The 13,639-nt window shown below is 37.5% G+C and overlaps 1 protein-coding gene across 1 annotated transcript in view; it reads left to right on the top strand.

The window, feature by feature from the left end:
- Positions 1–13,639, top strand: part of LOC120637459 (nephrin) — a 537,044-nt gene that overhangs the window by 455,197 nt on the left and 68,208 nt on the right. Inside the window, exons 8-9 of the mRNA XM_039909312.1 lie at positions 1,494–1,638; positions 1,956–2,086. Of these exons, the coding sequence (XP_039765246.1) occupies positions 1,494–1,638; positions 1,956–2,086 (276 nt within the window). The remainder of the gene's footprint in view (positions 1–1,493; positions 1,639–1,955; positions 2,087–13,639) is intronic.

Below are 13,639 nucleotides of genomic sequence, written 5' to 3'. Positions count from 1 at the left end.
CCGATTATGAATAACATCCAGAACAAATAAAACACGGTGTCGATGTGATATATCAGTAAACGAGTATAGGTTAATTAATAAAAATCAACATATTTCAGAAGAATTTATCAAATTTCTTCAACTTATCATTCGGTTGTCTATATCGTAGTTTTTTCAGTCTTAGATACAATTTTCATCATAGTATTGTGTCCTAACTATCGGATTTGCAGTGGAGTCAAGTGCCTTTCATAATTCAACAGACTATTCAAATGGAAATAACTTCAAGTTTATTTTCGTAGTGTATACCTACATGGGCAGAGCGAGATTTGTTGTGATTGCGTTTACTTTCGAACTCAAAGATTGCATTAAAGAATTCGAATTTATACGAGTTTTGAATTGTGCTGAGCTCGAAAGTTGAATTCTAAAACCACAGAAAGTAATGTATTTCAATAGCGTGTAGTTTCGAATGATTCAAGCACATCATCTCTTCGGAAACCAGGGCTTGAGTGCTTTGCCACAATTCTCATATCACCGGAGCTGAATTATCATTGTGGTGGTTTGTGAATCCGAATTGCTATACGGTACACATTTTTACTGTATAAAGCCAAACGTTGATATGGTAAGCAGAATCGTTACCGTTTTCCTTCGTTAATTCTTTATAGAAACGCATGAAAAATGTAAATATAATCGTCCATCAGAATTTTTCTTAATCAATCTAATTTCAATTTGACTCCACTCGCCCTGCATAATGAAATGAGGGTTGTTTAAATTTTAACTTATAACCACAATTTAGTTCTCCGCGACTCGGCTCAGAATGTTCACTGAGTTTTGTTTCTCCCTGAAGCAAAGGGCTAAAGCTGAATTTTTAAATGAGGACCGCTTTGAAGTTTTGCAAATTATTTTTTTCGTGCGTCACGAAATTTTCCACAAAATTTTACTCTCGGCAACTCATAAAAATTGCACGAGGCAGTAACTTTGTTCTTAAGGGATAGAAAATATATGAAAAATACTTTTTAGGATGATTTTTACAGCAATAAAAAAAGTGGTTTCATTTTCTTTTCTACTCAGTTTTCTACTAACCTTGTACTAGTTGTGGGTACAACGAAGCACATACAAATATCTGAATGGTACGTACAATAAACACCTTAATCAAACTTGCATCAGGTAAGTTTTGATGTCTTTGGAGAAAGTGCTCAATGTTCAATGTATAACGGAGCAACACTTCGCAAAGCATGCATTAAGCATTAAGCCTCCTGCGCCCGTAGTTACAACAGAAGCCACGCCCTTCAGGCCAACACAACATTGAACAAATGCTGCTTGGTTGTACAAATAGGCATGGTGATAGTACTTCCCTGGACGAGTTCGTATTAGAGTTTTATTATTTGACAACAGTAGTACAATCCTTTGGAAGCGTGTTTAATAATATAGTGCCGGAACTTAAATACTTTGATACGATTACTGATAGAGCGCTATCTAGAATTAAATGCAAAACTACAACCCAACTCTTGTTCCAGGAGGAGCTACGCGACAACCTTACGGTGAGCGTGATGAGCTTCGTGCCAACGTTAGACGACGACGGCAAGCCCATCACTTGCCGCGCGGAAAATCCCAACGTCACCTCGCTGTATCTCGAGACCTCGTGGACCATCAGTGTCGTGTGTAAGTGTTGCCGATACTGTATGGTATCCATGGCCATCATTGTCATCTTCAATTTATGCCCTATACAAAGACAGAGAGAGAGAGAGAATAACATCTTAGAAATTATTCGCGGCTACAATGAGGGCTTAACGATTATTATTCCATGCAAGTGCCCAGGCCTTAACATGCACTGCCAACAATGCTAATTTATAAGAAAACCTAATTATTTAAATCTATGAAATGATCATCTAGACTTTCTATGTTCTGTATATCGTCATCCATATTTGTAAATTAAAAAAAAAAAAAAGTTATTTTTGTATTTAATTCTTCTTTCCCAGATCCCCCAGTAGTGAAGCTAAGGCTAGGCAGCTCGCTGGCGGCGGGCGACATCAAAGAGGGAGACGACGTGTACTTCGAGTGCCACGTCAGAGCCAACCCGCCCGCCAGGAAGCTGTCCTGGCTACATGACGTAAGTCGTAACTCAAGACTAGGCCTACGAATTTGACGTAGTTTATCCAACCGCTAACAAAAACTCCGATTGCAAAAAACTATTTAAAAAAAATGTCTACTCCATACACAAAGTGTCTTGCCAGTGGTTATTTTACTTATTACTTTTCTTTCTATTTCCATATTATCTACATTTTCAGAGCTGATTTCTGTAGTATTGCGAAATAATTGAAAACAACAGACATCTGACAATCTATGGAGATAAAGTTCAGAGAATAGAAATATAACTAAAGGTTAATAACAATGAAGTTGTACCTCCTTAGAACAAGTGTGGGTTTATTTTGACTGGTTACCAGCGAATTATTTGTACTGATACTGAAGCTAAGTAATTAGGTCCATATAGCGTTGTGTCTTTGTAAGTTTCGGATTAAGCACAGCTGCAGGGCTCTTGCGACTTCTAGATATTGGAGAAGTTGACAAAATGTCTTTATGTCTATCATTTTGATAAAATGCGGCGTCAATAAAATAATTAAGCGGAACAAGCGAATGTGACGTGCCGCGTTAAAACGCGCAATTTGTTGAGAATAAAACATTATCGACATCAGCCAGACGTCTAAGAACAATTGCTTACATAATTAAAATCGTCGTTTTAGATAATTATTATTATATACATTTTTTTTACTAAGTACTACTTGCTTTGGACTCAACAAGGCCACATATAATCGAGTCGCGTTGCGGGCTGTGAGTGTGTTACCTCCGCGATATCAAAGCGTGCAATCCGACATCGATGTTCGCAACAATGGCAGCCCGAGTGGAGCGCGCAGTAAAGTAATAGGAGCCAGGAGGCAGCGCACGGTCCGATAATCGCTTTGTAGTGAGTACCGTCGGAGTTTTAATCAGCAATGTAGAAAGCTGTTTTTATTTTCGTGTTCAGCTCCACCCTTTCAGGGGCAATCAGTCCCCGGTTGTTACACGGATCGTGTCGCGCATCACCGCGCGCGCCTCCACTCCTCTTTTATATTTTTTCGCTGTATTGTTTTCAAGTTTTGTCGTCCCAATCCGATAGCGTAGATCTATCAGCAAGTTGCCTTATTGTCGCGGGGATGATTTCTGGGAAGTGAAACTTCTCATCCGACGAATGTTCTTGTAATTATTTAGTAATGAGTGAAACTACATGCGCAAAAACGCGATTGTAGCGAGCATGTTAGATATTATTATCGGAGTTTCATTAAGAATTTTCTCTATTAATTTACCCTTTACCTTTAACGCGTCACTTAAGGAATACAATAGAAATAAGCCCTATTGCCTTTTTTAAGCTCTAATAGTGGCATTGATTCTACTACAAGTGTGTAAAGGCTTGCAAATTTGAGCTTCCGGTTAGTAGTGAATGCTGCATAAAATAAAACTTTGAATGGGACCCTTAAAACTACAAGAAATTTTAAAAATCCGTCTATTAATGACGAAGTTATACCCGAAAGTACATTAAAACCATCCGAATTGATTACCTCCATCTTTTTTTAAAAAAAGCGGTAAAAAATAGTACAAATATGTATGAACGTTTCATAGGTATACTTGAATCAAAAAAGTTTGAATTAAGGTTTTTTCCTATTCACCAAGTAGTGTTACTGCGGGTGGGTTGCTTACTCTGCGGGTGGGTGCAACAACGCTCGTCCGTCGGCGCGGCGAGTGACGTCGGGATCGCAGCGAGGCGAACTTCGTTCACATCGCAAGGGGGTAATTAAGGACGGCTCGATGGTCCCGAATTAGAGACAAGCCACTGGCTGTCTAAATGGATTTACTGCTTTACTGTTGACTACGTTTTAACAAGTTATTGAAACAAATAAGATTTAACAAGTTATCTACGATTTAACAAATAACAGTTATCATTTCACTTGAACGCAAAAAAAGTCTGTCTACATGATAATGAAAGCCTTGACTATTTGAAACCAACGAAACAAAATATAAATATATCAGAAACCAAAATCTTAAACGCATTACACAAAAGACCGTGGGCAAAACCGTTGTCCAGCAGAGAACGTCGATCGGCTGAAATAAAAACGAAGCAAATAAAATACGCGGAAATATAATTATGCCATAATTTGACGACGAATCGTAATGCGTAAAAAACGTATATGATTTATATCATGATACCGAAGGTAATATTAGAACTATCTTTTAACTAAGTTTAAACAATATATTAAAACATATTTAACCGATCGTGGGTCCTACACGATTGATGAATTATTTTACAATAAGGCTGCTTGAAGGCCACTCCACTCTCGTCTCTCACAAAACAGAAAAATTCTAAACATTGTTACTATGAAATGATGTTGGGAAAGAGCAATTTTGCTTAGTTTCTTGCTGGCTCTTCTTGAAATAAATGAATTTTTAATTTGAAATTTGACCTCTCTGGCTAATTCTATGTTAGAGATCCCGGGATCGACTACTGGTACGGGTAATTTGGGAATTTTGATTTCTGATTTTTTTGTGGGAGAGTTCGGCTGAGGCTAGTTACCATCCTGGCGACAAAGACGTGATGCTAAATCATTAAGCGTTAAGAGGTTTGCCCGCAACCAATTTAGACTGCATCATCACTTACCACCAGTTGAGGTTGCAGTCAAGGACTAACTTCTATTGGAATAATAATAAAAAAATGATAAATCGAAAATTTGTGATACTTTTTATTGATGTTTTCCTAATTGACTCTTATACAATGAACTTGTCATATAAAGATTCTTAGCTATCTATACATATTATATAAAAACTGGCCTGTTGGTCCAAACCATTACAGAGTGTGATTTTTTTTTATCATATTCCAACTAAACTTCAACTTTCCACAGGAGCGGTTTCTTATAAGCCTTACAATAAATGGACTTTTTTAGATGAATTCCAGTTTATTACAATATTGTTATTATGAATCTTTTTAAACGAAATATGACGACCGATATGCGCAGTGGACAGCGACCATGCTTTCTAAGTCCCAGGCCGTGGGTTCGATTCCACAACTAGAAAATGTTTGTGTGATGAACATTAATGTTTTTCAGTGTCTGGTTGTTTAGACTTAAATTATAAGTATTAATGTATATTATTCATAAAAGTGTTCATCAGTCATCTTAGTACCCATAACTTAAGCTAAGCTTACTTTGGGGCTAGATGGTGATGTGTGCATTGTCATAGTATGTTTATTTATAAATATTTTTCTATCATTGCGTGTTAACAAACTTTTGAAAATAACGTGACATATGTAAAAAAAACTATACTTCATATAACACATAACACAAATGCCGCAACTCAGCTAGCATAACCGACGAATCACAAATTTTACAGGAGAAAGTTTATTTCAATATTTTTACTGATTAATGCTATAAATTTTATTTATCATTTATTATTTTTTATAATAAATGATAAATAAAATTAATAACTAAAACGTTAAATTTTCTGTTAATCAGTTAGTATGGCAATCCTCAGACATGGTGATTTAATAAAGAACTATTGCACCCGTGCGCAGCCGGGGCGGGTCGCTAGTAAAGGTATATGTTGATAGTGCCGTAGTGATGCACACGAGTATACATTGAAGCGAGCAGCGGCCCTGCTGGCGGCTCGCACCCACCAGCGTCGTTTTGTCGTCGCGTCGGGATCGTGCCGCCGCCCGCCCGCGCCGGCTTTGACTCACCAACACTCTCCTGAGCGTTTTATTTCCTCGCCCCATCCGCTTTGTTGTTTACATCCGATACACGGGCGTGAACGGATAAATATCACCAATCGGAAACTCGTTTTAGAGATCCGTTACTAAAATAAAATCGAACAACAAAAGTTTAATTATTGGAGGAAGAGTTGTAGTAGTACTTTTTGTGACAGAGCTCGTCCGGGGGAGTAATAATAATATTCAATATACTATTACAATACACACAAAGCCATCTAGCCCCAAAGTAAGCTTAGCTTGTGTTATGGAGATAAGGATGAGTGATAAATATTTAAATGAGTAATATACATACCTACTTATAATATACAGATAAACACCCAGACACTGAATCAACATTGTGCAGTTGTGGGAATCAAACCCTCATGATAACGACTAAGACACCAACACGGCTAGCATGGGCAGGAGACAATTGTCTCCCCGGGGAAAGGATATGAATGTTTCTTCTCCCACAGCTTTATCAACTCTCAGAGCACTGGCACACAAGTGGAAATAATATCCATATAACAAACGAGTATGTGTATTAATAAACGGGGGTAAACTTCTCCTATTCCATGTTCCAGTGATTTAGCAGGTGGGCACGTTCATTATATCCCTATATATCTTCCACCCGTGCTAGCCCTGCTGGAGGTATCTTTGCATCGTTCGAGTTCACTTAGGACTGAAGTTTTTAGATAATTTATATCGAAATACCCACCAACTCAATTTTATGAACATTGGTTATTAATCAAATATAAATGTTTCTTGAAAACTATCAATTGACTTATTAATAATTATTAGGGTATTTGTAAAACAACAATTTAATAAAATACCAGAATTATGAATTTTGCAAATATGTATTTATAGTTATCCGACCTTTGGTTATTTACCCCCTTTATAAAATTACTGTAACATTCAGCTTAGGACTCAGAAAGCAGGATCACTGGACCGTCAATACTAAAACAATTGACTTTTTTCTGACGCCAAGCGGCATCGCTGTGTTGCTGCAAGGCGTGCTGGCCGGCCTAATGACAGGCACACGCACATGGGGCTTCACACTCTGTGTCCCTTGCATGCCTGAAGATTGTGTTCGGGGGCCATCTGCTTGGTCCGACAATGACACCATTACAAAGCACCTAACTACTAAATAAGTGCTATTAACTCTATTAACCAACAACGAATAAAAAAAGTACAATCTTTTAATAATAATTAAATATCATTTTAAACGTATACTTATCATCCGTAACAATAGGACGTGTCCGGATTCCTAAGAAACACCGATAAAATATTTCACAGTAGGTACCCAAATAATTAGTAATAAGTTTGCTAATATTATCTAACCTTTTAGAAGCGACAGGAGTTCGCGATAATTAGGCTCTGTTCTGAACTTTGAAAATTGTTAGTTAAGATTGTTGAAATAATGATGTAAGAATTCCAGAGCCAAGTTGCTTTTGCTGGGCGTTCGTTATGAAAAGCGTATTTTATTATGATACATTTATAATTAGTAACAAACTGTAGTAAGAAGTGAATAAATTGACTATTGGAGCTTTATTGTACAGTACTAAAAAGGTTTCTTGATTATTTTAAAATAGGTACATAAAGTATAAATACAGAAACCCTTTAAAAATACTGTTACCTATATTTGTTTTCAAAGTTGATAAATTTTAAAGCAGTGCAATAATATTTCCTGGCTATATTTTTGTCTTCAAACTACTCTTGATCAACGGCTGACTTATCGGGGTAGAATTTTGAATCAGTAAAATGTACAGTTCTTAAAACGCCGCACATTGTTCAATCATTAGATTGGACATACATTAGCGCCCGAAAGGCAGCCTCTAGTTCTTGTTGCAGATTTGAGTAAATAAAAATCGTGACCTCAGCGAAAATTGTATTTGAATAAGTCATTCACTTATATTACATTATTTTGTGTGACAAGTAAGTTTGCCAATTGAGATTATTTCCCCACTTGACATTTTACTGTGATTGTGATACGACCGACACGCATAATTCTCTTACATTAGCTAGCTGCTCTTGGTACTGCAGCAGAATGAGGTGATCATTTAGGAGGACATCAATAAAAATTACCATTATCCGAACGGCGACGGGGGAGCGACGGCGACGAGCGACAGCGACACCGCGGCGTCGCAATTTGACCGCAATCATTTTTGCGCTTTTTGCGTTGGCGCAAATGGGCCCATTTGTCCGGCTCGCGCCGACACGCCTCATTGTTTTATATGTGATTGTTTTTGAAAAACGGCCCCGGGCTCGGCGATACGCTCGAATTAAATCGCCAAATTTACTGCGCTCGTTTACGGAACGACACCGCCGCCGGATTTTTGCATATTATAACGAGCATCGTTCGCAGCTTTGTCCGGATTAAACACTTCGATCGTTAGCTAATGCTCCGTGAATAGTGCTCGGGTCCTTGACACTGCTTCTGTTTTGTTTTGTACGAAATTCAAAAGTTGGTACATGGTTACTTTATCAGTCATATAGCATGTTATCGTTTGGGGTAAGTGTGTGGTTTATAGTCCAGATTCAATTCAATTTAAATTTACCATATTAAAGTAAGTTTATATTCTTAATTTCGCAGCAGAATATTTCTGTAACACTAAGACTGAAGAGCGAAAATTAACACTAACGTTAAAAGCCGACACCCATCAGCTTCGCGACAAATTGCGTTCATTCGGCGCTCATAAAACATGAGCCATTTGAATGCATCAGCAAGGCTCGAGTTTGCGTCGCGTCGCAAACAATTTGGGTGTGTCATAACAAGGTAATTGCCGCCCGAGTAATGGCTCCGGTCATCTCGCAAGAGGGTCACCTAAAAGCCCTCTCAGTTCCCTCTCTTCCCTCGGACCCGAATGTTTTATTATTAATGCTAACATTATCTAACATGTTAAAATTTCGTACCTGCTCCGAATTTACGGGTTTGAATTACTTAAGTACTTTGCGTAGAACGTATATAAACTTATAGGTGTATTTTTTGTACTTTTATATCAATATAGCACTTGACTCCTACAACTGCAACTCAAGTTGTTGATAGGTTTTAGTTCAAAATACGTTTAAAAGGAGACAATTTGGCATAATATTTCTTTGGCTGAACTCATTTGATCGCTTATTGTATACCGATAGGGTATTGACACTCAAAGAAGACCTGCTAAACGTCTGTACTGTAGTAGACATGTGGATACATGTGGATTGTACTTATATATATAGTTCGCCTGCGCGCGATACGACAGTAGGTACTCGGCTCGTCTCTGCTTGTGAAACACGGTGTATCAATTATACATGTGAGTCGCATTAACATCTTTTATTTGGAGTACTTCCAGTGACACCCCAGGGTACCTAAGGAAATACCGGATACCACAACAGACTCCTCATACATAATCAAAATGCGCTAGCCATTAAGGATCCATAACGCCTATACGCGTATCAGGATTGTATGATGTATATGGCCAAAAAGACAACATGATGCTCAGTCAAGTCTGATTTCATTCGCTCGCTCGTTTTATTATTTTAATTCTGGCTTCTATGCCGATTGTGCATTCATAAATTGAATTTCATAACATACTTTAGATGACGAGGCGTATTTAACACGTGTGGTAGGCCGATTCGCCCCGCCCAGAGGTGCGCGCTCGTGTAAGAGGCCGGTTTGGAGGCAAATGCGCTGTTTTTAGCCTTTTTGTCCCGCGGGTCCCTTGAGGTTCTACGTTTTTGCAAAAAAGGGATATAATTACATTGTAATGAATTATTTTGTACACCGCGGGCAGAGCGTGAGTATTTTTGCTTTATTATTTTTAACATCCATTCTAGTGTGCGTAGGTATAAAGTTAATCTGGAAGACAATGTTTATCTGTAGCAAACAAAGGTACATTTTCATCGCCTATAACTAGAATGTTAGCTTAGCCACCTAAGATCAATAACACACGGTCTGAAGATCGAAGCTAGACTCCTCAAAACGCAAACGAGTCATCTGCTTCCACGTCAATTTAATCTTCAAGGCGAAATCTGTGCTAATTTTAAATCCAACCCGAGTAACTGTTGAAACGAGTCAACGAGTCAGTGCTGTCGTAAGCTCATAGATACTTCGAGCTGAGGTCTTATAGTTTGAGAGCCCAAAGAGGTAACATATTACGTACTTTGTAACTTCTAAGTTTAAACTAAGTTGTGAAGGAAATTTCAAAGAGAATATTGTTCTCAACTTGAAGGCTTAGAGGCAGCGATAGTTTCTGCTCCCAATATCCAATTAATGAATCTAATTTTGCCTTAACTGTTGTTTTGTGTAATCTGCGCTTACAAAGACTTTTTTCACATCTATATCATTTTATTATATTATGTATGCATTGGCATATTCATTAGTATATCAATTCGTTACTTCTGTCCGTGCGTTGATTTTAACATAATCATAAACTTCTTTTTTTTTTTGTTCTACGTGTAAAAATGGATTTAACAGAAGGAGATTAGATTCTTTGGAGAATCTGGTTTGATTTGTCAAAGATATAAACTAGCTAAAGATATCTTCACTTCAAAATCGTAGACTATTCTGCGAATGAAGTAAACAAGAACTTCTAAGAAGGATTTTTTAATTCACACTTAGGGTAGATTTCTCAGTTTCGGATGTGGTCGAAAGCGTTTCTGTTAGCCACCAACGAACCAGGTGACGAGTTAGCAAACCATGGGGCTTAGTCGGTGAGCGTCCGACCTCTCCGGGCACGGCGTATCGCTAATGTAGATGCAATATTTATTTTATTAAATCAAAGAAAAAAATATAGGAATTCTGGATTTCTCGTTATTTTGGCGAAATTTCGAGCAGATAGTCAGAAGTCATCTAACTGTCAATAATAAGACTGGCCGTGCGAAGTAGCAAGCTTCGTCTAGTGTTTACATAAATTACGTAAATCACTCCGTAAGTTTACGCATCGGGTTCGATCGGGGAATGGGAGGGGAGAACTAATAGGGGCGGATGTAAATGAAGTTAAATATTAATATTCATGCTCTTTGGGTCAATGCCAGCGCCGGACTTGCAAATGATACGACGGTTTGTTTCGGTGATTTCACAAACGAATACATTCATTTAGTCGTGTAAATAAAACAGACGTAATGTTAGTTTAGTGAAGTTTGCGGTCTGCTTGAGCCAGCGTCTTTATTTCTTAACACAAGACCGAGAGAGTTTCGTTGTTTTACGAGCATAACGCTGAAAGAGTTGTTATACGTTTTACCGGTTTGTATGACTGTGTGTCTATATCATCGTATCTCTGAAATGTTTAAATAGATATAAATTCGGCTTTATTCACAGAATAAGCATTGTTTTTAATCCGACTGAGTCTATTGTGGATTTATTAACCCCCATATGAATCCTTGTGACGTTAGTAGTGGATAATAGAAACTAGCCACCAAAATTATGAAATGTTGTTGTTTCATTTGTTCATAAAGTTGTTTGCCATGAGGATATAAGACCTCTAGCTGAGCTCAAATTTGTAATGCAGCTGCCACATCGAAACCGTGGCGCTTGTTCTAAGTCAGCATTTACCAATAAAATACAAATGTCTGTGCATACGAAAAAGTATTGCTCGGAAAAGCATTGAGCATCTTCCAGAAAGAAGGTATCGCGGCTCAGAAGGGAGACAGAAATCTGCTTCCTGTGGCTCGTCTTGGCGGTGGCCTTTTTTGACAATTTCACAAGTTCGACTCTGCGCTACACGAAATAAACTTTTGGACTTTGAATATTTATATAATAATTCGCCAGGATCAAAGGGGCCGCCCGGGACCGGAGCCGCAAGGGGCCTGTCCGCGACAAGACCGGCTGGTTGTACATAAAATATTTGTCATGGCGTTTTTATTTCCCTTTTTAGATAATAATAAAATGATCATGTCCAATACAAAAATCGTATATTCACGCAAAACTGGCTTACGCCGAAGGTCTTTTTCAACCGACCTAAAAAAGGAGGAGGTTTCTAATTAGACTGAGTTTTCTCTTTCGATCAAAGTAAAATGTAGAGTATTATTAGGTATTTTCTTTGTTATCTAAGTAAAAAGGAACCGTATAGGTACCGAGTGCTATCTTGGTAATTTTACATTTTACTTGGCACCGACTTAAAAATGATGTAGAAAATACTTTATTTGTCACTTAAAATCAGTTTAATTGTATTTACGATAATATACTAAACCCAGACTTCACGTTTTTCATTATAAAATCATCCTTATTTACATGATTTTTCCACTGTTTTTTTGTACAGTGACAAATCAATAATTGGCTGATATTTTCCGATGATGCAGACCAAGATTATGGGCCACCACCTCAGCGGAGTATAAAAAAATATATATGCAGCATATAGTAACGGAAGCTAAATCGCTCGGCAGAAGGTGATTGCAGGTAAGCTGGAAATACCCAGGTTGAATCCTGCAGGACCTCCTACAGCTCCCACAACGATGTTTAAAGCTCTAAGTAATTCCTTGAAATTCAAGGTTAAAGCCGCTTACCTTCTCTCGGTTTACTAAAAGGAAATATAATAAAAGCTGGGGTAATGAATAGTTCCGCTCTTATGATGCCAAACAAAGCTATATGGTAATGTTATGTTATGTAAATATGTTATAATAAACTACGCTACATACACATACGCATACACACACACATAGTCCGCTGCTGCTGTAGCGCCCGTGTCAGCCGCTGACGGAGGGCTTCGTGCTGCTCGTGAAATTGAGCTTTGAAACAATAACCGGCCAACTGAAGCGTACAGACTATACAAGCTATTGTTACAAACATATGTGTAGAGTTTTATAAACTACTTTTCGATACAATCACATATCATTGTAAACTTAATTACTATTACCGAATTAAAAAAAAGCAAGGATTGAATTAATCTAAACAAAAACCTATAATTAGCTACCTATTCCCGGACTCAAAAGTATTCCACGTCCCTCTCAACAACACGAGCTGTCTCTATGCAATAATATACCTACTATGATTTGTTGCTTAGGCGTATACAGTTTACAGCTTATTTTTTAGATCCTCCATTTATCATTATATTTTTATCAATCTTCTTTACATTTTGTAAAAAAAAAATTGTTAAATAGAACTAAAAAGTAAGTTGTCCACTTACCATTAGGTGAGATTGCAATTAAAGGCTAACTTGTGGTGTTAAAAAAATCTATCAGTCTCAAATATTAGAGGAGTATCATCTACAAAAAATGCAACTGTTACTGGCATGATGTGTTAGATCATACCTTATATAGATGAAACCTGAAACTTTATGCATAATTAAACCCTTCGGTTTCAAGCTATGAAATGAGAGGCAATCACATTAAGCGCAATGTTTTTGATAACATGGTGATAAAGTTTTATGTTCAACACAATTGAATGCTTATACATATATATATCACAAAAAACACGAATGATATTCTATGCAAGCAACCAAGCATTGTAAATATGTTTTATAAGTTCAACGCCCGCATTCTTTGTGCTACGAGCATTAAATAATATAATTACCTCGAATCAATAAATGTTTTAATTATAAATGATTACATTTGCAGCGGTTCTTCTAAAAGTCTCTTCACAACTTAAAATACATATAAGAGAAGCACATATTATAAAAGCGGGAAGATAAAAGTAAGCCGATTCAGATAATATATCCCCTTAGTGGGCAACCCGTGATAAAACCTAGGATCCTTTGGCTATTGACCCTAGAAGATCATCAAAATCTATATTTATTTATTTGGTTTATTCCCAAACAAAGCTTGCACAAATAGAATAATTTTCGTTGAACATTCATTGTCCTCCGCTAATTGGTAATCGATTCTCCGTCCCTCTCCCACTCATACGTAACATCTCGAGATAATTGAGACAGAGCTTTGCTCAAGAGCGATGTTGAGTGCTACTGTTGTGCCTTCGTTGTA

The sequence above is a fragment of the Pararge aegeria genome, chromosome 3, assembly GCF_905163445.1.
Source record: "Pararge aegeria chromosome 3, ilParAegt1.1, whole genome shotgun sequence".
In the NCBI taxonomy this organism is placed as follows: Eukaryota; Metazoa; Arthropoda; class Insecta; order Lepidoptera; family Nymphalidae; genus Pararge; species Pararge aegeria.
This window is presented reverse-complemented; position numbering and strand designations above follow the sequence as displayed.